The sequence below is a fragment of the Grus americana genome, chromosome 4 (genome assembly GCF_028858705.1).
Source record: "Grus americana isolate bGruAme1 chromosome 4, bGruAme1.mat, whole genome shotgun sequence".
NCBI lineage: Eukaryota > Metazoa > Chordata > Aves > Gruiformes > Gruidae > Grus > Grus americana.
Window position 1 is genome coordinate 59877390 of NC_072855.1, and position 26606 is coordinate 59903995.

The 26606-nt window shown below is 44.5% G+C and overlaps 1 protein-coding gene across 17 annotated transcripts in view; it reads left to right on the plus strand.

Annotated features, from left to right (window-relative positions):
- EPHA5 (EPH receptor A5) overlaps positions 1-26606 on the plus strand; it is a 224357-nt gene that overhangs the window by 159468 nt on the left and 38283 nt on the right. For 7 of the 17 annotated variants that reach the window (XM_054825687.1, XM_054825699.1, XM_054825700.1 and 4 more), the window contains 5 exons: positions 3866-3971; positions 13509-13574; positions 20366-20433; positions 21860-21985; positions 22973-23158. In XM_054825687.1, the coding sequence (XP_054681662.1) occupies positions 3866-3971; positions 13509-13574; positions 20366-20433; positions 21860-21985; positions 22973-23158 (552 nt within the window). The remainder of the gene's footprint in view (positions 1-3865; positions 3972-13508; positions 13575-20365; positions 20434-21859; positions 21986-22972; positions 23159-26606) is intronic. The other 10 variants (XM_054825688.1, XM_054825693.1, XM_054825695.1 and 7 more) reach the window with 3 other exon arrangements.

Genomic DNA, 26606 nt, shown 5'->3' on the forward strand with positions numbered 1-26606 from the left:
TTGCTTCCTTGACTCACGTGGTGAGGCAGGAGCTGAAGTCAGGAGGTCATCAGGCTCCAGAAATTCATAGCGTTCCCTGCTTAGAAAAATCCTGTATTTATGAGAGCTGATGCAAGAGACAACAAGGGCTCTCCTCTGAGGAGGGACAGAGGGGATGAGACCTGCTCATCCACACCTCTTAATGGCTGTCTGCAGAGGATGCTGAGCTCTCTTAAATATCTGCATCTGGGAAAAAACCCTGAAATGGTGCCTCTCTGCAAGGGGAAGAATTGAACCAGTGCTAGCGTCTTTTGGTGTAAGTTCTGTCAAGTTGAAAGATGGTTTCTGTTGGCTGCCAATGCCACAGCCTCGAGGAAAGGAATTTGACTTGTGATCAGAAATGGGAAAAATGTGCACTGCAGGCGCAGGATTTTTGCTTGGCCTGTTACAAATTTGTGGGGTTTGATTTTTTTTTTTATTATTTTTAATGAATTTGATGATCCAGGTCTGGATTCTGGAGAAGATTCTGTGGTGGGTGAACTCCCAAGGCATGCAGAGGCTCAGCTGCTCTTTCCCTTGTGGTCAGGCACAGCCGTGGGGAAATTCTTTTTGTCCTGATTACCAAATTTTTGCAGAGGTGTCAAAGATAATTTTCTCCCTCAGAAAATATGTCCTATCTATTTCAGTTTGTACAACTGTCATTTATTATTTTTTTATACTGTTGCATGGAAGAGAAAATTTGTGGTGGAAATACCTTGTTCATTCCTGTGGGAAAGAGCCTATTTTCTCTGTTTTCCTTGGAAATTTAAATTAGTCAATACTGTGATTAGTGTTACTCCAGTTCATTTAAAATTCATCATCTTTGAGAAGAAGATGCCAAGTTGTCTTTTCAATGCATGCTACCTTTGAAGCCATAGTAGATTTTAAAGGAATCATTATACATGTGCAATGTAGCTATGGAGCCAGTGATTGAACTAATACAGTGCAAATTGCATCATAATGCAAACATTAATGCAATAAGAATGGTCTATTAAATGTATTTCTTATTGTATTAACCATTAATCGTGCCCTATAAGTAGCAACAAAATCATGTTATGCCAAAAATTATTCTGTATTATACTAAGGAAATTTTACTTGCAGTTGGAAAGTTTCTAGTTTAGAGTCATTTAAGTAACAGTGTTCCAGACTATTAATAAGTAATACATGAAATATACGCACATTTGATCCAGTGCCATCGGTATGTTCAATCCTGTCCAAAAATAATGGCACTTCCATAAAGCCCATCGTGTAAGTATCTGTGTTAATCAGGGTTTTTTGAGGACATCACGTGGTAATATCTTTAAACACTTTAAACCCCTGGAGTCATTTGGTGATACCTGCACCCCAGTCTTTTTAGCATATTAAAGGCAGAGGACTAGGTACTTCTCTGATACTATGGAGCTGCTGGCGTAGTCAGAGGAATACCTCCTGCATGGTCCCCAGTCTGGGAGCTGGGAACTGTTCTTCTGTTGGACTTGAGCTCTGGCTGAAGCAGGACTTGATCAGGTGTTTAAACACTTGGTAGAATTGAAATGCAACATAAGCCTCAGTATCTTGCAAAATGCAGCTCCATTTGACGTTTAAAACCTTTTAAAAAGCATTTTTTTTTCCCAAGGCCCTATATAAAATCAATCTTGGTGCCCAGAGTGTGACCAGACTCCCACTGCTTTCCTGCACGTCCCAGAGAATCTGAAAGCAAGCACAGATCGAAATCTCACTGTTACGTTGGAGTTCAGATCTGAACCCCTTGATAGAGCCAAAGCAAATTATTTTGATTCAAGTACAAATGAAAACCTTTCAGTGACTGTTGTGAGAATCAAAAACAGCCTCCAAAATCATTTGGACCGAACAACAGGTTTTGTTTCCAGTTCGCAAGGTTTCTGTAAAGTTATTTGCAATACACTTGGAGGAAATATGAAACAACACACTGTGAAATGCAGTGGGGGGAAGCTGTAACTTATTGTTGACTTTTCTCTTTTTCCAAATTTTGGGGTTTTTTTTACATACTGCTGCCTGCATATGCAATTCTGTAAAGCCTTGTGATGCAGCCAGGGCTGAATTTTTCAGCGGAAGTTTTTTATTTGGGTGGAAGCTGTTGCTGAGTGTATCCACTCAGCTGCTGTCCTCCTTTCCAAATGCCACCGAGCTTGTCTAGCCCTGATAAAACTAACCTTGCCAAAAGCTGGTTTTCAGCTGCATTGGTGAGCTAATCCAGCTGGGCAGGAGTGGGAACACGTCACCAAGTCAAGGAGGGGTAATGCTGGTCTCCCCCCCCGGCTTTAAAGGGCACCAAGGTCCCAGTTTGGCTTATGAGTTCAGGCTTTTCAGCTGCTGTAGATCACAGCTGGATTTATCTCATTTCCCCATCCCTCGAGCTGTGCAAAAAATCACTGGTCACAGCTTAATGTTCTCCTTTAAATGTTTTTCTTTTTAATTATTTTGTCAAGAAAGCAATAAAACATCATCTTAAGGAGCTTCCATAAATTCGTGAGGCTAATAAAATCTCTGGATGATGGCACGGGTTTGGAGCAGTTAACATTAAATATTTAATGTATCATGGCCAATCCTTCTGAAATCATTTACATTGCTGTAGCAGGTCTGTGCCGCTCGCCGTTGAGCGCTGGAGAGCTCCCATACAAAGAGCTACTTGAAACCCATTGCAGATCAATGTTAAATGCCATACCTTTTCGTCTTTCTTTTAACAATTAATATGGGACTATATTCAGTTATTTTATAGCCTCCATAAAGTTAATCCTGTGCTAAGGACCCCTTTTTACTTCAATCATTTAGTTAAAGGCTTCTTCAGTGCACAATCAATTCCTGCTGCTCCCCGGAGTGGATGAAGCTTCATCCGGGGCTGGCACGAGGGTAGGAGCTATAATGAGGTTTTCCCTGCACAGCAGCAGCACCTACGCCGAGGAGCTGGTTTTGCAGGGAAGAAGCCAGATTTGTACCCTGGGATAGTTAAATTTATGCAGCCAAATAAGCTGGCAGTGGAGAGGGCAGGGTGAGTAAGCTTTGGTTCCTGCTTGGGGAACCCCACTGCAAAACCCTGGGGAGAGAGAGGCTCCTTCCCCTGCAGCGCAAAGCAGATGAACAAGGTACAAGTGGTGTTAGCGTTTCCATTTTATAGGCTGCAGGAGCTTGCTCACCTGCTCTTACTTAACCTGTGGTAAACCCCAGTTCTCAAACAGCATTCCTGACCTTTCTGGTGGCAACTTTATCCCAGTACTCGTCTCCTGCCTTTTGGCAGGAGAGCTCTTTAGAAGGCATGGGCTGGGAGAGCTCTGCTTCCCTTGGCTGATGAAAAGACCAACCAGTGTGTGTGTCTTAGCAAATTCCTGTTTTACAGAGGGCACCTTCTGGCCATGTGATATAGATGGCGCAAGGAGTTCGTTTTTAATTGTTTATAGCTCCTTGAATGCTGTTTATCTTGGGGATCTTGCTTATGTGTCTTAACAATAACATTCCATAAATGTTCTCTCTGCCAATGGGAACCTATTGGGTTTTCATCTTTTATCTCTGTGATTTTAATGCAGCTAACCCAGGAAGAGAAACTTGACTTTGCAAACTCAAAGGCTGTGTTCTGCAACACTTTGGTTTCTGAGTTCAGTGATGAGATGTGATTTTGTTGGGGTTTTGGCTTGGTTTTGCATGTGTTTTTGGTTCTTTCCACCCATTTCCTTCCCAAACTAGAAGCAGACAGCAAAGGGGGAAAACACAAACTGTAAAAGAAGAAATGAACTGGTAAGACTTGAAACCTCACTGGCAGCCTCACTAGAAAAACTCATCTGAGTGCTGACTATCACTTTTAACCTTAATCTCCATTTTCTGTTTCTCATCTCAGCAGTAGCTGCATCCAGCGACCAGAGCCAGATTCCTATAATTGTTGTGTCTGTAACAGTGGGAGTCATTCTGCTGGCTGTTGTTATCGGTTTCCTTCTCAGTGGAAGGTAAGAGAAGAAGCTGTGTATTTATACTTCCCCAACTTTTACAATAACTTTTATCTGACCAGCTGATTAGCGCGATTTAGGCGAAAGCAGCATGCGAGCGAAGCTGTCGAGCGGTAGCGCTGTAAAACAGCACGAGGGTGGGCTGATTGATCTGTTTGGACAGGCAGGAATGGCAAAGGCTCGCTCACAGATGTAGTTCACTTCCCAGTGATTTTCATCTTTATATAGACTGGCCCTGATTATTTGGCTTGATTTTCACAGGAGTGTTTTCACATTCCTTTAAAAATAAGCAGAACATGTTTTTACAGGTAAAATAACCTGAAGCCCATATATTTGCACTCAGAGCTTGCAGTAAGCTTTGCTCACAGAGAAGACTTGAATTCAGGAAAACACTTGCAAAGAAAAAGATAAGAAACCCAGCCGAATGGCCAAATGCCCCAAGTTTTGGTCAGGTCTGGATTTCATTTTTCATGTGTAGGACACTAATGTGTTGCCCACGTACTAGTAAATTATACAGAGAGCTCCCCCAAAGGAGGGAGACACTCAGCTTCAAACCATCAAGCAATCCCATTGACTTCTCATGTGCTTAAACATAGGCAAGTGATGAAAGCCTGGGCTATACCATCTTTGACAACTCTAATGGAAGTTGATGGAACTTGCTGGTGAACAAGGGATTGTGGTATTGGGGGAAAATCTGGTTTGTATCAGGGTCAGTTTGTACTGCGGCACTAAACTTGCGTGGCAGCCAGCGCACAAGGCACTTTTTTCATATACTACACATGTATTAGTACTTTTTTTTTTTTTATGGCAATAGTCAAATGATGCAGCATCCTTCATGCAAACCAATGTGAGGTGCATCTATTGATAAGGCTGAATTTGTTTTCAGTGCACAGTAAATATTTATGCTTCTAAGGTACCCATGAGCCCACTGTTGCTTTCATGATACAGGTCTGTCTTAAGCTCGGGTCTACAGAATATTGTAAGTGTTACAAAGTACTCACAGAGGAACTGCACTGATACTGAACGCATTGGCTGGGGGTCTTATTTCCCAGAGGAGGGAGGGTATCAGGCTGTGAATGCAGCATGGTGAAATCCAGCCAGGCTGAGCAGCTCTGTCCGCAGGCGTAAGGCATCCGTGGAAGGACACAGTTATTTCCTGTCTTAAAAGGTAAGTGTGCTGCCAGACTCATCTCCACACAAGGTCAGAGACTGACAGTCTCTTCCAGCTCAGCCGTTTGAGCTCCTGTCATCTCCTTTGAGTGACTTGTTGGGCTTAAAAATGGGAAAGTAAATGCTCCTGTCTGCACGAGAAGTGTGCAGCGGCGTGGGGGAGTGAATGGCTACAGGCCATTCACACCAGGGGCTACAGGAAAACTGTAGCCAAAAAGACTTGGCTCTGAACACTGTAGGCGGGAGTTCAAGTCTCTCCTTAAAGGCTGGAGGTTTTGAATCAAATCCCTGCTTGAAGAGAGCAGGGGGATGTGGACCTTGGCCTCCCCCAGACTGGATGCATGGTTGTATCGATGGGAGCAGGAGAATGCACGCGTGGCCATCGGGAAGCTACGGATGTAACCTGTCACCTCTGCAAGGAGGAGTCTGGGGGAATGAATTTCAGGTAGAGTGACCTATATCCCTCTGTGGCCAAAAGGAATTGCAACTGTGTGGCAACCAGTAGCTCTTGCTCTTCCCATAGTCGCTGGCAAGTGCTCAGGACCCCTCTGGGAAGGACGTGCCCTTGCAGGTCTCCATTTTGCTGCTACCATCTCTGGTCCGAGCAAGCAGTCACAAAGCCTGAGCCATTTGTCAGCAATTCTTGTTAGTTATGTCTTTCTGTCCTTTGCCCTAACGGGCTTTCCAGGATGTGCTTCCTTTTGGCTCTTTATTTCTTGGCATGTTTATAAAAGCCCTTGTCTCCTTTGGCTAGAGTTTTATCGCCACGTCTGCTGCTGCCTTAATGCTCCTACCTTGGGCTCACATCTCTCTGCATGGACACCAGGGCAGTTGCAGGTTCCCAGGAGCTTCTCCATGGTGCTACACTGGGTGTATGGGAAGGGGCAGGCACAGAGAGCTGAGCTCTTGGTCCACTTTTATCTTTTCAACCCTTCACCTAAACTGGGAAAAACCCAGTCCCTGAGCTGGAGGTGGTGAAGAAGGCTCCATTGCCAAGGTTTGGTCCGTCATTAGAGAACTGGCTTCACAACCACAGAGCTTCTCGGCTGCTTTGAGTTCCCATGAATTTTAAAGCCCATCTAGTGCGTTGAGTGACTCGTGAGAACAGAAAAATAAACCCCAGAAGCCCAGAAAGCTGACAGCCAATTTGAAATTAAACAAAGCAAAACAGAAAAATTGTTCCTGTTCAGAAGAAGCAGAGATGCTGCCGAAATGTGTCACGCTGCTTTGCCTTGGATATGATTTCAAGACAATTCGTGGAGTGACTCTCCTGCTGTGACACGGCGGGGACGATAAACGCATTCCAAGTCATGGGATAATCCCTTTCTGAAGCTGTTAACCTGTTTCTGGAAGATGCTTTCCTATGTTTGGAGTGGTTATGTTGTTCCAGTGCCTGGTTCCAGGGGGTTAAATTTCCTTTCCTAATTCTTTCCTCTACTTGCTTTTGGAAAAACAGACATTTTGAACTCCAGGAGTTGCTCCAGCTGGAATCACCATTGCTTTCCACACCGAGCAAGCCGTGCAAAGTCCAGGCTCTGTCTTTTCTGCTAATGTAGGGGAACAGGTACTGCCCAGCAGCAAAGCTAAGCAGAAAAACTCTCTTGCTTAGCAGCACTGAGGACGTAGCCTGGCCAGCTCCTGCAAACAGGCTCCTTGTTGCTGGCTCCATGCTGCTCCCAGGCTTTCTGGGAGGCCCTGGGCACCTCAGAATTAGGATATTCCTCCCTAGGATGCTGTATGGCATCTCTTTGCACCTATCCTCCCAAGTGCCGGGCTGAAGCGAGCAGGGGACGTCCTCCTGCTCTCGGCAGCTCGGAAAGTAGTTTCCCAGACATAGGACTCAGGAGTGTTCTGGGCTCTGCAGGCTTTTTATTTTCTGCTCGGTCCCTGGAGGCAGAAGTTTCAACACCTCTTCCCCTTTTTTTGCTTTCAAGTATCTCTGCAGTTTTCTCACTTCTTTTGAACGAATGTAACAGCTTGGCATTTCCCGTTGGCAGCTGGCCCTAAACCAAAGGTCAGCTGAACGGTAGTCACGGTGGCATTTCCACATGCCAGTGTCCATCTGTGGAAACACACTTTGTGTCTGAAGCTGGAGGTTCCTGGGAATTTGAAACTAAATGTGCTTTGCCCTAAACAATTAAGCTGCGTTTCAGAGCTGATTTACTTGCAGATGCTCCAGAAAACTCTTCTTGTAAATAATGCGTCCTCTGATCAAGGTCATAAATGCCAAGTAAAATAGCTGATCACTTTTTTAAGTTATCCCGCTCTTTGCATCAAGGGCATATTAATAATATAACGATCAGGATTACAAATCAAAGAGATTCACTAAATCAGACTGTAGTTGTCTCAGCAAAAAAAGGGAAGTGGATTGAAAATCTATTATTAAACCAGCTACAAGCATTGAATTAAAGAACATCTAGTTGTTGTTATCTTTGTTTTGTTAGGATTATGTGTTCTTCTTGAAAGCGCAATGCATTTTACAGATAGAGCAAGGCTATAAATTTTGCTTTCCTAGGAATGCTTGAATTAGATGCCGCTTGGCATCATTGTTCCTGATCGAAGTATATATATTAATCTAAAATCATTACAGACTTTTGGTTTACAGTCTATGTTGGACAATTCCAGTCACAAAGATCTTTGTGCTCTGTCTTGCAAGGAGCAATAAGGTGCTGCAGTTGTCGTGGCATCAGCCCCTTTCTTCCTACAAACCTAGGTAGAAAGCCAGGTTTGGATCAGTCTGGGAAGGAGACCGACTGCTCCAGAGCAGTTCCCCCTCTTTGTCCTTTGAACCAAGCCCTGTTTGCAAAACTGACGGGGTCTTAGGGTGAGTGTTAAGAGACTGCTGGTCCCTCCGGTCCCCCAAGCGTTTGAGCTTTGTAGCACTAAACAAAGGCATGGGCTTTTGCAAAGTAAGATGGGGATGCTATTAGGTCAATTTTGTGCATGTTCGCAAAAGCTGCTCAAAATAACTAAGAGGTGTACTGTGCATCTGCATTTATAGCCAGCTACCCATTATGGATGACCTTTCCATCTCAAGTGATCGTCCAAAGAATCGGAGGGAGCTTTTTATAGAACTTTAAAAAAAAAATAGATTTGAAGCAACAAAAAACTGCCCCTCACCCTGTGTTGTGCATATACAGAAAGTAAGTCTCTTTCTGGCAAGGAACTAGCCTTCGAAAGACAAAGCAAAGACAAATCTTGCCACCTGGGCATTGGCAATTAGAGGCTTCTGCACCAGAGTATCCATCCTTGACCTTAGCTGATTTAGACTTTTAAATATCAGCCCCTGCAGTGGCAGAGGGCTACTTTCTGGACACAAATATGTGCATCTTGTTAAAAAGTGACTTTCAGAGAGTAGAGAGGGTGAAAGGATTGTGGTGTGTATCCTAGGTCCTGAGCCAGCGTTTGCAACCTTCCGTGATATGGAAGGTCAATTAATTTTTCCACAACCTCCCCCCCATCCTATTTTCCAAGATGTGTCAGGGCTTAAAATAGTTTGCTTTTTCAATATTTCCGTGGGAAATGGGAGACGGTTTGTAGATAACATTTTTCATAGCGAGAATTTTTCCAGCGTGAGTCACAATTTTTGTTAGTTGTTACTTTTTAAAGGATTTTTATCTCTACATTCTTGTTTGCTCTTCCTTCTTCCTACAGGACATTGTCTCCTGTGATTTATAGCCACTTTATGATGCTGCCTACTGCCAAATATTCCCCGCCATGCACCTGACAAGAGGAAGAATATTGTTGGAGAAGCTATTGCTCTGCCAAGTCAAAATTCCCATCCACCAAGAGCAGCCAGGGTCTGGTCCTGCTTCTTGTTCGGGTCAAGGTTTTTACTACTTCCGCCATGTAAACAGCCGCTTTGCTCTTTGGCGGTACAATTTCCCAGAGAGGAGCGTTAGCGGCATTGGTGTACAGGATCCCTCTCTGAAAAAAAAGTGCTCCAGTGCACCCTTCTGCACAGGGCGATGCCCTCCAAGGCCCGTGTGGAAATCTACTGCCTGTAGTCCCCATCTCTAGCATCCTGCCTAGATCAGCTTGGCAAATTTGTTTGCTCCAACACCTTTTTTCTTTTTCATTCTAAACATTTTTTGGCTTAGTACTTCTGTGCAAACACACCGGGCTTTGCAAGCCAGTCTGAGCTGCTGCAGTTGCAAGGAGGGTTTAGGGACCTAAGCTAATCTGCTTTCAGATGACTTTGGCCCAGAGAGAAGGTGAGAGTTGACCAAATCTGTAATTAAGCTCTGATCCCATGAGGCATTGCCCTCGAAAGCATAATTTCTGAGTTTTTCTGGCAACAGCCAAGGGAACGGGGCAGGAGGACCATAATGAACAACAGCTACACGGCTGGTGTAAGCTTTGTCTGAGCAGGGGAAATGCAGTGCAGCAGTCAGTGACGAAAGTTCCTTGCCTTCATTCGGATGATGTGTTTGGTGGCATTGTGCAAGTCCTGTTTCCACTTCAAGAAGTGAATTGGACTGTCCTTCAAGCTGAAAACGGAGCCTGACTTCAGTGGTAGCAGCTCCAGGCTCCTGCTGAGCACTGGTAAATGCATACATATGTAGTGTTCTAAAGCAGGGTTTTACAGTGTCTTCTCTTGGCTGTGGAGTGGGTAGAAGATGAAGAAGAAAATCAGACTGTTGTCCCTCTGCACTTTGGAATACGTGGATGTTTCACTTGCTTTGAATGCTGGAAATAGGAAGCGTGACCTCTCCTGGTGCATGCCATGTTGTGGCACATAGCCTCTTACCTAGAAAAAAAGTTATCCGTACTTTCTTATGGGTTAGATGTAGCAAAGTATAATGCCAGAGGTCTTTCCAAGTGCAGTTCCTTTCCCTGGAGGCATTACTGTCCTTCCCCATAGTGATTGCATATGTATCATCTGCTTGGGCTTCTGCATTCTCAGTTATTCTTGAACAGCGCAGAGATGTTCTTTAACTTGTGGACTAGGTATAGCTCACAGGAAGAGGAGGTGACTCCTTAAACATTTGTATAGTTCTGGGCAAAGTAGGAATATATTCATAGCAGCTCACAGTGTGTAATGCTGCTCCTCTGATGTTTGAAGGAAGCATGTTGACTCACGAGGTGTTAGGTGTGGTGCTGGCCTCCTAACCTGGAGATGCAGGAAGCAATCATTGCCATCGCTCCAGGCTGCATGAAGGATTAGAAAAATCTTCCCGGGCACCCTCAAGTATTTCAGTCTCTAATTGCAAGCCTGTGAAGAACATCCCATTAGAGCAGCTTATTAAAAGCAACAAACGAGGCTTTCATTTATCATGACTTCCAAGTCTTCAACTTATAACTCTTAAAAGCTGCAGCTATATACAGCAGAACCTCTCTGAGATCTGTCTAGCCACTAGAAATGCAGTTTAATTCTGAATGCTCTCTGGGTCATCTGCAGATTTGTGGTAAATTAATTACATTGATTGCAGGCACAGTTGTTGAGGCCCATCATATATATACATTTCATTAACAAAGCAGGTAGCCCAGGGTTTGAAACAATGCCAAGAGCGTTGATAAGTCCTCCTAGCACAGGTTTATTAAAATTTGCTCTCTGGACAATGGGGTTTGCAAACCACATAGGCATTGCAGGGGTCACCTTTGCTAGAACTGGAGGAGTGTTGGCTTTGTGTGCCCGAGATAACCGAAAGCAGTAGAGTTGGTCTAGCCAAGAAGCAGGACGGTGCCAGCAGGCCACAGAGGTCCAGGAGGTGCCAGTGCAGCTCCAGGCTCCTCTACGTTGTCTCTGCCCATCTGCAACCCTTTCCTTGAAGCAAGGGCTTGAAGCAGAAGTCACACCTTGTGTCAAGCCAGCTTGGCTTTTGGAGATGTTGCCACCTCAGCGCCTCGTTCTTTCCCAGCAAAGGGGATTTAATGCTGCAGGTAGTTTCTCAATAACCTTCACTGTTATGTGGATGTGTCATCTGTTAACCTGCAGCAGATTGGAGGGGCTCCTGACTGCCTGCTGGAGCCCGGGGCAGCCCCCACAAGCTCTTGTCATAGTCTGCTGGTTGATTCAGTGAGTCTGGAGGAGACTTTGCAGATATGTTTGATGTATACGATGCTCAGTTCAACTCTGACTGCTCCGTGATACAGGTCAGCTTGCTGGCTAAAGATCTTAAAACCCCGGGTGCATTTCATTGAGTGGTGATTTCTTATCCTGCCACAGCATTTGATCTCATCTGGAAAGCATTTGCTTTCAGATCCTCAGTTTCTAGATGGAGAAAGCCCTGCGTGGAGTGAGGAGATGGGGAAACTCTGTCCCTCCTAGAAGCCAACAGCACCCAAATGTGGTGGCCATCAGGGCACAGCGGGTTTGCTGGAGTTTAACATCCAGTTTTAGTTGCTTCAGGATTTTTATATTCTGAAGTTTATCTGCCAAATCAAGCTATCCTTTTCACCCGAGCAGTAATAAATCTTCCTTTGTCCTAACTGTTCAGGCCAAGTAGTCCATTCACTTACCTATCCAAGTGCTCCTGGGACTAGAAAGTGAATTTTATTGTCTGCTGATCCAGTTTAGTTTGTTTCTAAGAGCTTTAGATTTCCCCTAATGTTACACCTCAGAGTATTTTGACCCTGAGTGCACAGCGTTATGTGAGGGGTGTGCAGGAGCAAGGCTGCATTGAGGCATATTTCCTTTGCACTGGAGCATTTGTTGCCTCCCCATACAGGGAGCAAGTGAGATCTGAAGCGCTCTGCATTCTGTGCAGGGAACTGATTTTGTCTCAGAGCAGCCCAGTTGCTGATGAGGTGCTCAAAGAGTTTTCTTTGTTTAAGAAAACAACGAGTTCTTTTCATTTAAGGAAGTGGTTGCTTTTCAGGTTAATTGAACTGTTGTCTCAATAAACCTTGACTTTGGATGCTGAGTGATGTGGGAAGGTCTGGTGGCAGCAACTATTAGAAAATCCCCGGGGGGAAGGGACCTCCTAGCTAAAATGTAAGCTAAGTCATCACAGCCACAGTGATCTTCTGGAGACCAGCCACTTCCCTGCACTCAAATCCTGCAAGGTTGAACCTAGGAAATGACAGAATTGATTCAAAATACATAATGCTTGGGTTCCCTTTGTGTGCTTTCGGGTTTTGGACCCTCCAGTGTTAACTTGGATCAATGGAGAGTTTTAGTGAAGGCTGAGCTGCTCCCATATTAGTATGACTGCACAAGCTGGGGCATTATGAAAATATAAAATATTGTCAATTATAGTAAAAAAATATTGGCATCGCTGTTTAGAAAATGTTAGCAAGTTGTTTTGCTGATGCAAAAGGAGCTTAGAGAGACATTCTTCACCAGTTCTAATTTAAGTAAGCACATAATCCAGTATATAATTCTGTAAATCATTGCATGCCTGAAGTTATTTTGCATCATAATTTAAGGCGGTGTAGTTGCAGAATGTTAATTTTGTCTAAATAAGCTATTTTAATGTGTTTAGGCCTTGTAAGTTATACTTTATAAAAATCTGATGGGCACAATTTTTTTCAAGAACGACATGTTATGATGATTTGAGGAGAAATGATGAGTGAGATCTTCAGCTGACTTTAACCGGAGTATGTCTGCACTATTGGACTCCTGCTTGCATATCATACTGAAGTTCTTCCTGTTGTTTCTTCTGCCCTATGTTCTTTTTCAGGATGAAATACCTTAATAGATTTGGTAACAGAAAAATTGTCCATGCAAGTTCTCTGACAAGGATAAAGGGCAATTACTGAGGTGTAGCCAGCCTTCGGTTACGGACTGATGCCAGTCACGAATCTATACTCTGATTAGACTAGAATAATGGCTCGGCAGCCTTGAAAAGCAAGCTGTGGACACACGCAGTGCCTTTCAACTCACCATACTTTGAGTTTATTTAGGCTGAAATCTCTCACACGACTCATGAGGTCCTGCTTCTGGAGATATGTAATGCGCGTGTAAAGCTTCACTGATACAAGGAGACCCAGAAAGGGCTGTGTGAGTTGAGTACATGCATAAGGGTCTGCAAAAGCAGGGCTCACATTCATCCAGGGCTTTTTTCTTTAAAGGAAATTGTATCTGTACTGCACACACGCTTGCAGAAAAAGTCACTTTGCCTGCTCCAAGGCAGGTGCTTAAGTTTAAGCACATGGGTGGCCCATTAATCCCAGCAGTGGTACTCAAGTACAGGAAGCACATGGTTAATTGCTTTGCAGGACCAGGATCTATACGCTCTCCCCAAGGCATTTTTCCCAAACGGTAGCACATGCCATGAAATTCTTGCAGCGCAGGATGTTAAGGTCCAACTAATAATTGCAATAAGAAGGAAGAAGTGCATATAAAAATGTTGCGAATGTATTTGCACCTTGCCAGGGCGGTGGGATTATTCCTTATCCTGGGCCTTTTTGTTTGCTTTTCAGTTGCTGCGATCATGGCTGTGGGTGGGCTTCTTCTCTGCGTGCTGTTGCCTATCCGAGCCTAACATGGTCAGTGTTCCCACCCGTGCTGGCTCCTATTTCGTGTCCTCCCTCCATGTTTTCTGTGCACAGTCTGCCTCTCCCTCCCTTTCTTGCATTGGCCTGGAAATTGCTTTCTCATCTGATCTCTGCACCCAGCTTGTCTATCTCAACAACTGGAAACCGTGTGACCCGAAGCAGAGCGTGCCTCCAGCAAGAGCAGGGGTCCCAGGGGAGAAAAAAAAGCTGATATGTTATGCTGTCATCGATCCAGACACTGCACCAGCAATGTCATGTGTCATAATCACATATGCTGGACACTTCATCAAATTCTGCTTCTTGTCACCAAAAGGGACCAGGGGAGGTAATTTGCCCCCAGAAAGGATGCGGGGGCAGGCGGGAGCGGAAAGGTATTTAGTGGCATGTAACGTGCATGTCAGTGGAATGAACTGTATGTCATCGACATACATGTCGATGTATGACATACAGGGCAATGACATGATGCTATTTGCCAGTGATATGCTCCAACAGCGTTGGACATATCTCTGCAGGCGTCGAGAGCTGCGTGTCCGTGCTGCATGCTGCCCCTTTCTGCCACCATCTGGGCTGCCTCACCAGTTTCTGCTCTCTTATACTCTCCCCTCTTTTCTAACTGATCAAAGGAAGGGTGATTTTAATTTCTGTTGGTTTGACTGGACACGAGTTGAGTTGCTCCCCAAAGGGAATGTGTTTTAGGTCTCTGAATCGGCTGTAATCTGTGCAGGTAGAGATCTTCCTAAGCCTCCTGGGAGAGTCATGAAATCCCCATCTCCATCAGATAGCTGCTTGAGACCATAGGAGCGCTGAGATGTCCCATGTGCATTGTTAGACTGGGAAGGTTTTGCAGCATAGCTGGGTGAGAGGTGTGAAACTCTTCTACTGTGTTTTCTGGGGGATGGCCCTGAAGCAGAAGGCTTTTTCTTTAACTCTCAGAGCTTTTTTAAATTGTTTTTTGTGGCTTTTGAGTGCTTATGAGCAGTGTTAGCAAGCAAGGCTGCTCAGCTCAAAGTGTTTGGCTGCAAAATCTTCTTCTAGTACGTGCGGTCATTGCTGCAAGCCAGCAGTTTGGCAATGATTGTGCTAAAAGAAAGCCTTCCGGTACTTCTGTTGTCTGTCGTGCCTGTGCCACCAGTGCACCAGCAGTCCCTCACTGGGAGTCAAGCTTCAAGTGTCCTCATCAAGGCCCCAACCAGAGAGTGGCAGCATTGGAAAATGCTTCTCACAGGAGACCGGGAATGGGCTGGATGGCTACAAAGAAGAGATGTGCATAGGGAAAACTTGGATGACCTGGAAAACACCCTCTGCAATTCCTCCTAAGCTGTGGAGAGACTAACGTGGCAGCAAGCTGGGAGGGGGAAATAGGAAAAGTGACTTCAAGGCATGGATACTGTTGGCTGCCCATGGGAAGGCAGGACAACCTCTTTAGAGAGATTTATGGAGATCACTTCAGAGGGAGCTTCCTGCGAGAGGGGGAAATGGTGCCTTGTTTAAATTATTTTTAATTGTTCTGGCAATGGTTTAGGAAAGCAGGGAGTCATTCAGTGCAAAGGCAGGGAAAGACTAAAGGCTAAAAATACCACTGCTGCAATTGTGAAACTTCCTTTGTAAGGCATCCAAGTTAATCAGAGGTTGAAGCCAGGGTCACACCGTGTAGAGGGAGACAGCAGTGGCTGGGAAAGCAGCTGAGAAGATGGTGAGCCTGCAGCCCTTAGGAAGGGAACCTGCCCTGGTTCCTCTCAGGTTAGTCGTCTCGTGTATCTTTGAACTGAGCTGAAGGTCGTAGCTTGTCATCTCAAGACCTTTTAGTGCTCTTTTGATCCCGTTCTCCAAATTATAGGACTTTGAGAGTAGATAGAGGAGTTGAATGAGTCAGATTCCCAGCCTGCATGGGTTGCTCCAAGTTACTCCAGGCGAAAGTTTAATCCAGTGCAATGGAAGTAACTCATTATAGACATCAAAAAAGCAGGAGGAAAGTGAACAGAAAAATGGGAGACAACTTCCAGTGTAAAAGCTGTTTGTTTTACACTACTCCCTTGAGTATTTCCTGGTTTAGTGACACTGAATATGTTCTAGGATTGCAAGCAGCAAAAGCAAATGCTGAACTGGACCAACATCGCTTGAGGTAGACTTTTGCTTCTGGCTCTCAGTATCAGTGTTGTTTATCCAGGATAAAACTTTGCTGAACAAGTTATTGTCTCCACACATGAGCTGAGGCAACAGGATCTTGGCCAGATGGATGGATCCATGTTTGTTTGTTCCTCGGGTGGAACACAGTCCTGCCCTGCAACACGTATGCAGCCTTATTGCTTTAACATCTTGGAATAAATAGTCTGAAATGAGCACTAACCCCTTGTAAACAACAACCTTGCGGTCCTCACAACCCTCCTGTAAAATGACAGCTCAAGATGGGTTGAATGCATTCTTCAAAGTTGATTTATTGTAAAAGATGTGCTTCTGAGTGAAGGTCTCACCCCTGAAAAGCAAGTGGCGTTTTGTCTCGGTTTCAGAGAAGCACACAGAGCTCATTTATCTCATATTTAAGAGATTAAACACATGTATAAATCTCTGCAGGACTGGGATGGGAGATTGCATGCTGCTTCAGGGCACAAGCTGTTCGATGGTACTGACTGCCTAGCAAGGTGAGGTCCCTTTCCGCATCGGGAATGTCTAAATGCTGTCCCCGTGTGCATTTCCGGTAGTGCCTTGGCTGCGTGCTGAAATGCTTTGGCCTATGCCTATAAAAAAAATATATAAAGACTCTCCCACATCACTGCCTAGGGCTTGGATGTCCGATGTCCAGCGCCACAGTCCCCTGACTGTGTCCTGCCTGGGTGGTGACCCCAGCTAGGGAGATGGAAACTCCTTCCTTTGGGCATTCTGTGGTTTTTGGGGATGCCTTAGGTGGCCAAGGGGCCAAACACCACCCAGCAAGGGCACCCCGAAGCACAGGGTCAGATGCAAAGTGTCTCCATCAGTCCAGGGAGAGCAAGCATCTTCCTGCCTTGTTTCTTGAAGGATTTTTCTGTGTGAATTGGCTTCTGCCATGTGAGGCAGTGGGCACTGGTTTCCCAGCTGGATTCTTCATCTTTCTACCTGTCCGTTTTATATTTTATAAACCTATATAGGGATCATTTTACAACTTCACTTTTATAATCTGCCCCATAAATATTTTACGAGCTGCCTGCCAATCTGCAAGTAGTTTTTAAATAAGACATGATGTCTTAAGAATATTTAAAGTCTCACTTTTTTTTCCTCTGATACTTTTATTGAAAAACACAGAGCTGTGCAAGGAAGACATCTGCTTTCTAGATACAGAAACTGGGACAAATCCACAACAGGAATAAATGAGTTGAGATTCAGGTGTGCTGCTGAATTATGTTAACTCTTTGGCTGAGTGTCTTCCAGCTCAGTGGGAGATGAAGACAGCATCAGGATCTTTATGCTTTTGCTGTACGTGATATAGAAAAGATATAGGAAATCTATGGTTTGTACAATGACGATAAACTAGAGTTAGTCTTCCATCCAGAGGCTTTTAACTTGCAGCTTTTCCAATAAATATTAAGAGCAAATGCACATGGAGAAATGGATTATTTCACAAGCAAGTAGGAGCTTTTTCTTCCCCCAAAATATATTGCAAATCACAATATTTAGATACTTTTATCTGCCAGTAAGATTCACATAGTAAATCGGGACTGTTAACCTGAAATAGCAGATTTTTATGGGATTTAGTTGGGGAAGAAAGGAGAAAACACTGCTTGTGTGTATTATTTAAAGCATGTGAATGAAGGTCCAGAAGGGAAGAAATGCAGTTTAGCCCCAGTCAGCGTGTACATGGCTTGTTTCTCTGGGTAGTTTAAGAAAGCGAGTGTGCGAAGGGCACAAGTGATTGCAGCAGGCAGGTTTTGCAGTGAGCTTCGTTAGTGACACCCAACTGTTGCTTGACATTCGCAGTCCACTCGCCGCCATTTCACTTTGGTGTGTCTTGTCCAGGCTTGTTTTAATGATGCTTTGGGGGTCCCAGAGCCTGATTTCGTATGCTAATGGGACGTGCTGCTGTATGCGTTACCCAGCTTGAGAGTGGGGGACAGCCGGAGCCAACTGGTTTGCATTGGCCCTTTGAACATGTCCCTGGGCAGAAAAACATAGACCGTTGTGCATCAAGGTGTGCTGGGATCACTGGACGCAGGCAATGGCATGTTCCCCATTTCTCTCTCCTCCCTCTTTATGGTCGAAGAATCAGGAGATGCAGGTAGTAAAAAGGATAATGTTAGAAAAGCTTATTCATAGGTGAAGTACTCCATGCCTGAGATGAGGGCATTTGCTCTAAAAGGCGAACAAAAGAAATCTTGTGTATGTGCTTTTGGTAGAAGGAAGAATTGAAACATTTGTGTATTTTTAAGAGGAAAATTGAGTTATACACCTCAATTCAGAAAACTACTTCTGTGGAAAACTGATGTAACTTTTGGCAACTTGCAGCAGAAAAGATTAGGGTTGCCAGAAGTGGGAACTGATACTGATGCTCATATCTCTAGTTTATATACTTAAAGGGGGAGGCAATATAATGAAGAAGGAGGAGAATCCATTTTCCCCCAGGGATTGTGAACACCAAAACATGCTTTGAAATGACCCTTACTCCCAGGGTTTCCGTGTACACCTAGTGCCTAGTTTTTGAGTTAATTAGGCAGGACTCCATCTCAGGAAATGGCACTGCTGCCGCTAGAACATAGCGACGAGTGCCGACGCGCAGATAACTGAGCCATGTCTCCAGGCACCTCATTGCCACGCTTGTGGGTTTTGCATTCGGAGCGTGATGGTCTCAGCTTGGTCGCTGCTGCTGAAATTGCGCCCTGCGTGGATAACCTGGCTGTTTATCAAGTGCAACCTGTTTATCTCCCTGCCTGTGCCCCTGGACCGCCTGTTAGCTTCCTCCCTTGGTTGCTGCTGCTGAAATTGTGCCCTGCATGGATAGCCTGGCTGTTTATCAAGTGTGACCTGTTTATCTCCTTGCCTGTGTCCCGGACTGCCTGTCAGCCTCCCCCCTTGTCTTCTGCACCATGTCTCGATCCATCCCCCCCTGCACTTGCACAACCTTTGCAGTCTGTTTTTTCCTCCTCTCCCCTTGGCACAGGTCTCCCCTTCTCCCCAAGGTAAGCTTGCGTGCCTGCTCCCCTTCCCTGGAGTAACCCCGGGAGCTCATGTTGCTTTTCCCCTCCTCAACCCTCCGGTGTCCAGCTCTGTTGGGGGCCAGCTCAGCGGCGGTGCGTGTCCTGTTGTGTTTGGGCTTTTGTTTGTAAACGTGATCATTTCACAAATCTGGTGCCAAAATCCTATAGCCAAAAGGCTGCTTGGCCCCTTGCATCCAGGCAGACAGCAGTTCCCTGTAATAGGACTTCACGCTGAGGGCATGTTTCATGCAGATGCCTATTACTGCCTCCTCCTAATTGCAGTTTTGTTTCTGCTAATCGTATGCTCCTCCTTGCTGTGATTGATACTGGAGTGCTTGCATCTCTCTATCTCAAAAATCATGGGCAATGGAAGAGAAGACTCCCAAGTTTTTCATCTTTAAATGGTTTCTTAGTAGCCTGAGGCTTTCTTTGAGGTGTGCCAGCTAGCGATCCCAGTGCGCGCTTGCAGGTGTCTGTTGCAGGTTTTTCACTCTACCAAGCAGTGTCCTCCTGTCTCATGTCCATGTGGTTTGCTTTAAGGATGATCCAGTTCCTGTACCCAGTTATAATATAAGGTCCTTGGAAAGACTGGCATATATACGTGCATCATACATACTTCATCCTGTATTTTTAAATGTATATATACGTGTGTATATAGCAGTTCTCCTTGCCTATGCAGTTACTCTGTGGCTTCCTATGTGGTTGTCTAAGTGAAGCAGGTATCAGAAAAGCCACCAAAGCAGCCAGTGAATGCTAATGCAGTAACATTGTCTAGAGAACCAGTGAGAAGAGTTAGGGATGAGTCAGGGAAAAGCAGCCAAAGATTAATAGGAGGTTGCCCTGGGGGAGATGCGACTCCCATATAGCTGTGGTTGCAACTCCATGGTAGGATTCGGCAGCATCCTTGCACTGCCTGGTGCTAACGTGGGAGCAAGATAGGTCGGGCAGTGACTGCGTGCCTTCTTCCATCTGTATTGCTGCTGGGCAGAGGGGATTGCATGAATGGTAGCTCCCCTGCGTAAAGACAGGAGATGTGCAGGAAACCCCATCAGAGCCAGGAATACATAGGAGACCCTTGAAGGCAGTGAGGCAACAGGGTTTGGGGTTTTTTAAGCCGTTATTTTGCATGTGTATAAGGTGTTAATGTTTACACAAGGCTGTTTTCTAAAGTATCAAAGTTGTGTGCAAATGCCCAGTGGACGAAGGGGAGCATGCATTACATACAACATGGTGCCTGCAAAAGCTCTGCAGTGCAGGGGATCTTGCTTCTGCTATTCTAATGTTTCATCCCATTCCCCTTCCATCGTCCTTCCTGTTCTTGCTTTTTTTTTCTTCTTAATAATAGCTGAATTAGACGTATGGTAGAGTGGAGTTGTTCAGAAGCATCTGTGGGATTTGGAAACACAAGTCCAATTGAAAATCAGTGGGCCTTGGGCCCTGAATCCCGTTAGGGAAATTGCAAGTAGTTTGATGAGCTAAAACTGGGACAGCAGCAATACAACCGCTAGAGAGGTTGGATTCGTTGCTGCTCTGGGTTTTTGTGCTTCATGTGATTTGAAGTAAAGAGCGGGATTCTACCATACCGGAGACAAAAACACTCTTCTGTTTTTTTTCCAGGCGATGTGGCTATAGCAAGGCTAAGCAAGATCCAGAAGAAGAAAAGATGCATTTTCATAATGGCCACAGTGAGTAAAGATCGAACATGCATACATGTGTTTTGGCTCTCTGTGGTAATGAGAAATACAACTGAGAGGGGTTTGTTCGGGGTTTTGTTTTGGTTTAAATCTGGTTTTGCTGGTAATTCACAAAAGAATTGTTTGTTCTGTTATTCAGTAAGTCCCCACCTGCCCCATGGAGAACTGAATGTTTGAAGAGTCCTTATATGTGCCCAGCTATTCACACCTGTATGTTTGCAGCAGATCTCTCTAGCAAGCCATTTTGTTCTGTTCATCTGTCTTTCCTCTGTCACCCAAGATGCTACTGATTTTGCCTGGTTGGCACATAACAACTCTACATTATTGTGGTCTGGACACGTCAGTCCAGAATACCTGTTTGAAACCCTTGCTCCGCCCCAGCCAGCCGTGAGGACCAAGCCTGCAGCTACTCTTTGCCTTGGATGCCTCTGCAGAGGCGTGAGGAATAACACCTACTTCTTGCTTCTTGGAAGCTTTCAGAAATGCTGTGTTAATGCCCTTATATACAAAAAACCCCTCTGTGGTGATGCTAGAAAGTACATCTTGTGATTACTATCAGTCCTTCTGTACATCCAAAGCCAGTGTTTGAAAAGCCTTCCTTCATCAAGTGCTGTGGGATCTGGGGATGGGTAACAGCGAGGTGCCTTTTGGGGTGGAAAAGGCAAACGCATCTTGAGTGAAAGTCAAATTTCCATTAGTGCTATGTAATGAAGGCAGCAGGAAGCAAATCAATTAAGAGCCACAGTGTAATGTAGCTGTCTTATTAGACTGATGAGCAGTTCTTCATGGGAGTAGCCTTAATGATTGTCAAAACAAACTTATAATATGGATAATGAAAATACTTTTTCCCCCTCTCAAGTCCTGGAGAAAAAGCCTACTATTGATTATATTTATACTAGTACAACCCACAGGCTTTGTATTGCAAATATTCAGTTCATTTAAATCTCAGTAACTCCATCTGAAATAATGTGGCCAATTGATTAGCTAATATGTGACTGGTAGGGCATAATTTATTGCAGCTCTCCATCAACCCCCATCTGTCCAACTTGCTTGGCAAGTTGTTCCCTTAACGTTTTACTTTTTGTACTTTTCCTCCTGGCATACCCTTTCCAGATCCAGAGAGGGATCCTTTTGCACCAGACCTCGGACCAGCCTGTTACGCAGCACCGAGAGTGATTTTTAGCTGTGCATCATTCCACCTGAGCACTATCGTGTGCTTTTCTAAATACGATGAAGTTGCATGTGCGTCACATATAAACTAAATGTAATTTTCCCAGAATACTGTTCATGTTTCCTGTAGAAATAGGTTTCCCTGCTGCAATGTTTTCCAGCAAAGCAGAGTGCGAGGAACAGGAGTGTGTATTGCCCATCTTCTGTCATACCATGTGCCGTTAACACTCTGAATTTGTGTTTGCAGTTAAGCTGCCTGGAGTAAGGACCTACATTGACCCCCACACCTATGAGGACCCTAATCAAGCCGTCCACGAGTTTGCTAAGGAAATTGAAGCTTCGTGCATAACCATTGAAAGAGTTATCGGAGCTGGTATGGAAATGCATTTCATGACCCTTAGTAGCATGGAGGGTTGGCTTTCTTAACACAAGAGATCTGGGAAGGGCCGTGAAATATTTGTGCTGTTAGGTACCCTGCAAGTGATGGGGAGCGTGTTCCAGCTGAAATGTTTAAATTCAAGGACTGAACTGAAAATGGCAGAAGATGATCACGTTTGGACCAAGCTGAGTTACTTTGATGGATGCTGAGGGAAATTAGTCACTTAATTTTAGGTTCTTCTCACCATTTTAACTTTTTTCTTCTCCTCCATTAAGGTCAGTCTTGAAGCAAAAATTAATAAGAAGTCATCTGGGAGAGGGAAAAAAGCACAAACCAAAGTCCAAAGCTTTGGTTAAAAGAAAAACCTCCCATTTCTTTCCAGTTAGCTGTTTGTTTGGACTTGCACCCAACCTTAGGAATATTTTCTGCCCTCTGATATTGTGTTTTTGGAGGGAATTTACTGTTCAACAGAAAAAAAGAAAAAAAAATCCATTTGGGTTACCTTTTTAAAAAGGTGGTAATAAAATCGGAAAGGGTTTATAGTCTATAAAAATATATGTTGCTGTGAAAGGCTAACATCATTCCATCTATTTAACTTACCAAAGGAAGGTTAAGAAGCAAGTGGCTCGTGTTTTACAGCTGTCTATACAGGGTGATGATATAGGATGTGACAGGACTCTTTCATCTAGTAGACAAAAACATGAAATGAGGAAAAAGCCCAATTGAATGTAGAACATAGCTCTTTAAATATAGGAAAATTACATTTTTCTTCCTAGTTTTCTTGTGCTTATGAATTACTTGGCTTGTGGTACATTGGCTATTTGAGATGGTGATCACTGCAATGTTCAGCTTTCCACATCCATGAATGTGGGGCAGCCCTGCATGCTGTTGATGAGCTATCGATAGGGGCTGTGCTGCATGCTGTAGACGTGTGTTCCTTCGACATTTTGTGATCCTGTTCTTTCTGATTTTTCTCTGAAGGTGAATTTGGGGAAGTCTGCAGTGGGCGGCTGAAGCTGCAGGGAAAGCGTGAGTTTCCGGTGGCTATCAAAACCCTGAAGGTGGGCTACACAGAGAAACAGAGGAGAGATTTCTTGGGAGAAGCAAGCATCATGGGGCAGTTCGACCACCCCAACATCATCCACCTTGAAGGCGTTGTCACAAAAAGTAGGTACAAGTTGCTGTGGACTGCTGTCCTTGAACTCTGGCTGAGGGGAGAGTTGGTTAGGGGAGGAAGACTTGGGTAACTTGCGTTTTGACTGCGCCTTTCATAATTTCTCAAAAAGCAGTGAACTCCCCATGCTGAAATGTCACACTTCATAGGTCCAGCCAGGAACAGGTTCCCCAACATTGTAAAGGGGGTGTTGTGCCTGAAGGATTTCAGCGTTCTTCCAGCTAGAATGGATAGCTAATGGCTAAAATTTAAAAAAAAACATTAACTGCCTCTGCAAACCTTGCCTCACCTAGGCATAATATGCATGGTCTAGGAGAACCCCCCCTTCAAAGGCCAAAAATTAAATGAGACAAAAATATACCTGGCCAGCCTCAGGCAGCGGGTGGGTGACGGAGGCGGCAGTAAGCCTGGGTTTGTCTGAATGCTGATGGAGTGTGCTGCCTGACTGCTGCCCTGAAAGTAGTTCAGCAGCACCTATGGCCTGCAAAATGCAAGAGCATTTTGAACGCAGCAACGCCGAACCACCCGCTAAGTTTTTCAAGCAGACTCACTTCTTATTCCTGCCTCTATTAGTTTACTTTTGAAACCACATGAGCCCCAGGGTGAGCAAAGATGTGCCAAGAAGTGGGAAGCGATTTCCCTGGCAGGGAAACGGGGAGGATTTTGCTACCAAAAGTCTGGGAAAAAACCCAAAACCAACCACAACCCATGATGATTTCCAGCCATCATATTTTGAGAAACCACTGAAGCAAAGCCCGCAGGAGGGTAGTGCTGGGCCTTGTGATCACTTACATGGGATGTGAGCAAGGACAGAAGTTAGCTGAAGTTTTGCTTTCCAGAAGCAGGGAGGAAGAACGGGAGTGTAGCTGAAGATGACAGGACTGTGTAAAACCATGATTAAGGCAAGCTCCTTCTGGGATCTGCTAGTGATGCCCTTGGTGATAGTTGCCCCTGGTGCTGGCATATAGATTATGAGAGGCGTAGAGGGCTTGGAGAAGATGTGAAATGGATAGCAACACATCCCAGCATGAGAGTTACTGAGATCTGACTGCTCAGTTAGCAAAATAGCCTTCCATAACTTGCCCCACCCAGTTCTCCACATTAATGTATGCACTAAAGATAAGGGCAGAGGAAGGGACAGCACATCCGAATGTGCCCAGCCCAAGCTTCTCCGGTGGTTGGTGCTGTGCTGAGGCTGTGGGAAAGGTGCAGAGGCGTTGTTACTCTCCCATTTTAAAGCCTTGGAGGATCTACATTATTTGCATCAAGGATTTTTTTTTGTTGAAAACAACTACTCCTTTATTTTAAAATATATTTTAAGTGTTTCAGGAAGTTTTTGCTAGCTGAAGAAGCGCCAGCCTCACAAGTGTGAATGTTGTCTTCATGATTGGTAATGTCAGAGCTTAGCTACTGCCGTTAAAATGCTGGTGTTTGGGGCCACGTGGCTGCTGTTAGTACCATTTGTCATTCATCAGAGGCAGAGTCACCAAAATTAGTTCTTTTTCAGAGCTGCAATAGAGAAAGTACAGAGATGCTAGCTGTTTGTCCTGTTCATATCCTTATAGCCTACTTGAAATCAATGCTATTTTGCAATCAACAGCCTTTTCTTGCATTTTCCCTTGAAATTGCATTTCCTAAAACTTTTAAGAAAAGAAAAAAGTAACCAAGATAGGTTTCTCCCAAAAATTGAATAAATACAAGTCTCTCAGAGTCACCTTGTATAGCCCTTAATACATAAAAGCTCCCATTTCTAGCCCTGCGGGGATGTGGGATATTGGGCAGGAAGCAAGTGAGGATTATACTTCGATAAACGTTCCTGCTGACACAGGGTTGAGTCTTTCTGGCTGCCGGGGCCTCAGGGGATGGGTGGGAATCCCAGTTCTAGAGAGGATGTGCTTCCCTTGTGAGCTGCTCCAAAGGCCATGGAAATGCTGAGAGCTTTGCTTCTAAATTGGACTTGGAGCAACTGGAGTTTGGATGCAGGAGGATATGTGCACCCTGAGCTCCTCATTAGCTCAGTAAATGCTTGTTTACTGCACTCAGATTTTTTTCCATCGGGCATCTGGAGCATTTTCCCAACTTTTTTCTTTTCTTTTAAATGGACCAAAGCAACCTTCATGAATCCCAAACTATGCTGCTATCTCAAAGTTTTGTTTAACTTGTTTTTCCCTTAGTCATTGGCCTATCGTAGATTCAGATCTTTAGAGTAAAATGTCTTTGCTGCATTGTGATTTACTTTGGAAGTAAATTAAGTTAAATTGAATTAGGTTATTTTTAATTCTGAATGAGAATATCCACGCAGGGGTTTAATACCATTTAACTAATCTAGTTCAAATGCACACCTTAGTTAATTTGGATTAATCGTCTTCATTGTCCCCACGCAGACAAGCCCTTAGCTATTTCTGCTTCACAAAGGTAACGACCGTCCTGTTTTCATTCGCATCCCATTCGGCTGCAGTGACGGTGTGCACATTGCATTAGTACATTGATATGAATGACATCTACGCACATTTTATGGCCCTGTAATGCCAGCAGGAGGGAGCCCTGCTGACATGGAAAATCAGCCCAGTGCTTTAGAAAGGCCGATGTTTACTTTTAATTTACTTTGTTGAAAGTTACTCTATTTGTGTCTTTATCTCCATGCTCTTGGATATGGGGCTAATTTATTCCACAATTACTGTCAACCTGCAGCAGTCAGATAATGAAAGATAAGTGCCAGAACTCTTATTTTCTTTTCTCTGATGGCAACCAAAGGGAGGAGTGTGAAGGAGGTCACCCAGGGAGGTGGCGTAACGAGACATCAGACTTGCTGCAACACTACCTTGAAGAGTCAGAGATAAGGGACCCCATGCTACAGTTGGGGGTTTAGTGTTTAAAAACAAAAAAAATTTAAAAAATTGAAACATACCTGGGATTTTCCTTTCCTGTGCAGCCACTGACGTGTTTGCCAACCTATAGCAATGTCACCTGAGATCTCTCCTCCCTCCTGCACACAGCTCATGTTGTGTGTAGACAGATGGCTGTCATCCTTGAAGATGGGGTCCATTATTTTGTTTGGGACTCAATGATATTTTTCAAGTCCCCAAGGTGTATTTCTCATATCAGAAGTAATACTTTTGGCAAGCTTCAATCTCAGGCAGTAGCTGTGATATTAACTTCAAAGAATTGAAGCAGCACAGGTCCCTCACGCTGCAAAGGTAGTATCTGCGCAACAATGAGTGTTTTGATTGACAAGTTCACAATTACCTTTATTATGTAGATAATTAAGCAATAAATTAGGCAAATAGTTAAGGTAACAGGAAAGTGGGAAGATTAAGATCAATCTAAATGGTAGAACATGCACCGATTTTTAGGAGCATTTACCTTCGCGCACATGTTATGACATGCGGCAGCTCTCGTTGATCGTTTCTATGAAAGACATTTATAATGCACTTTACAAAT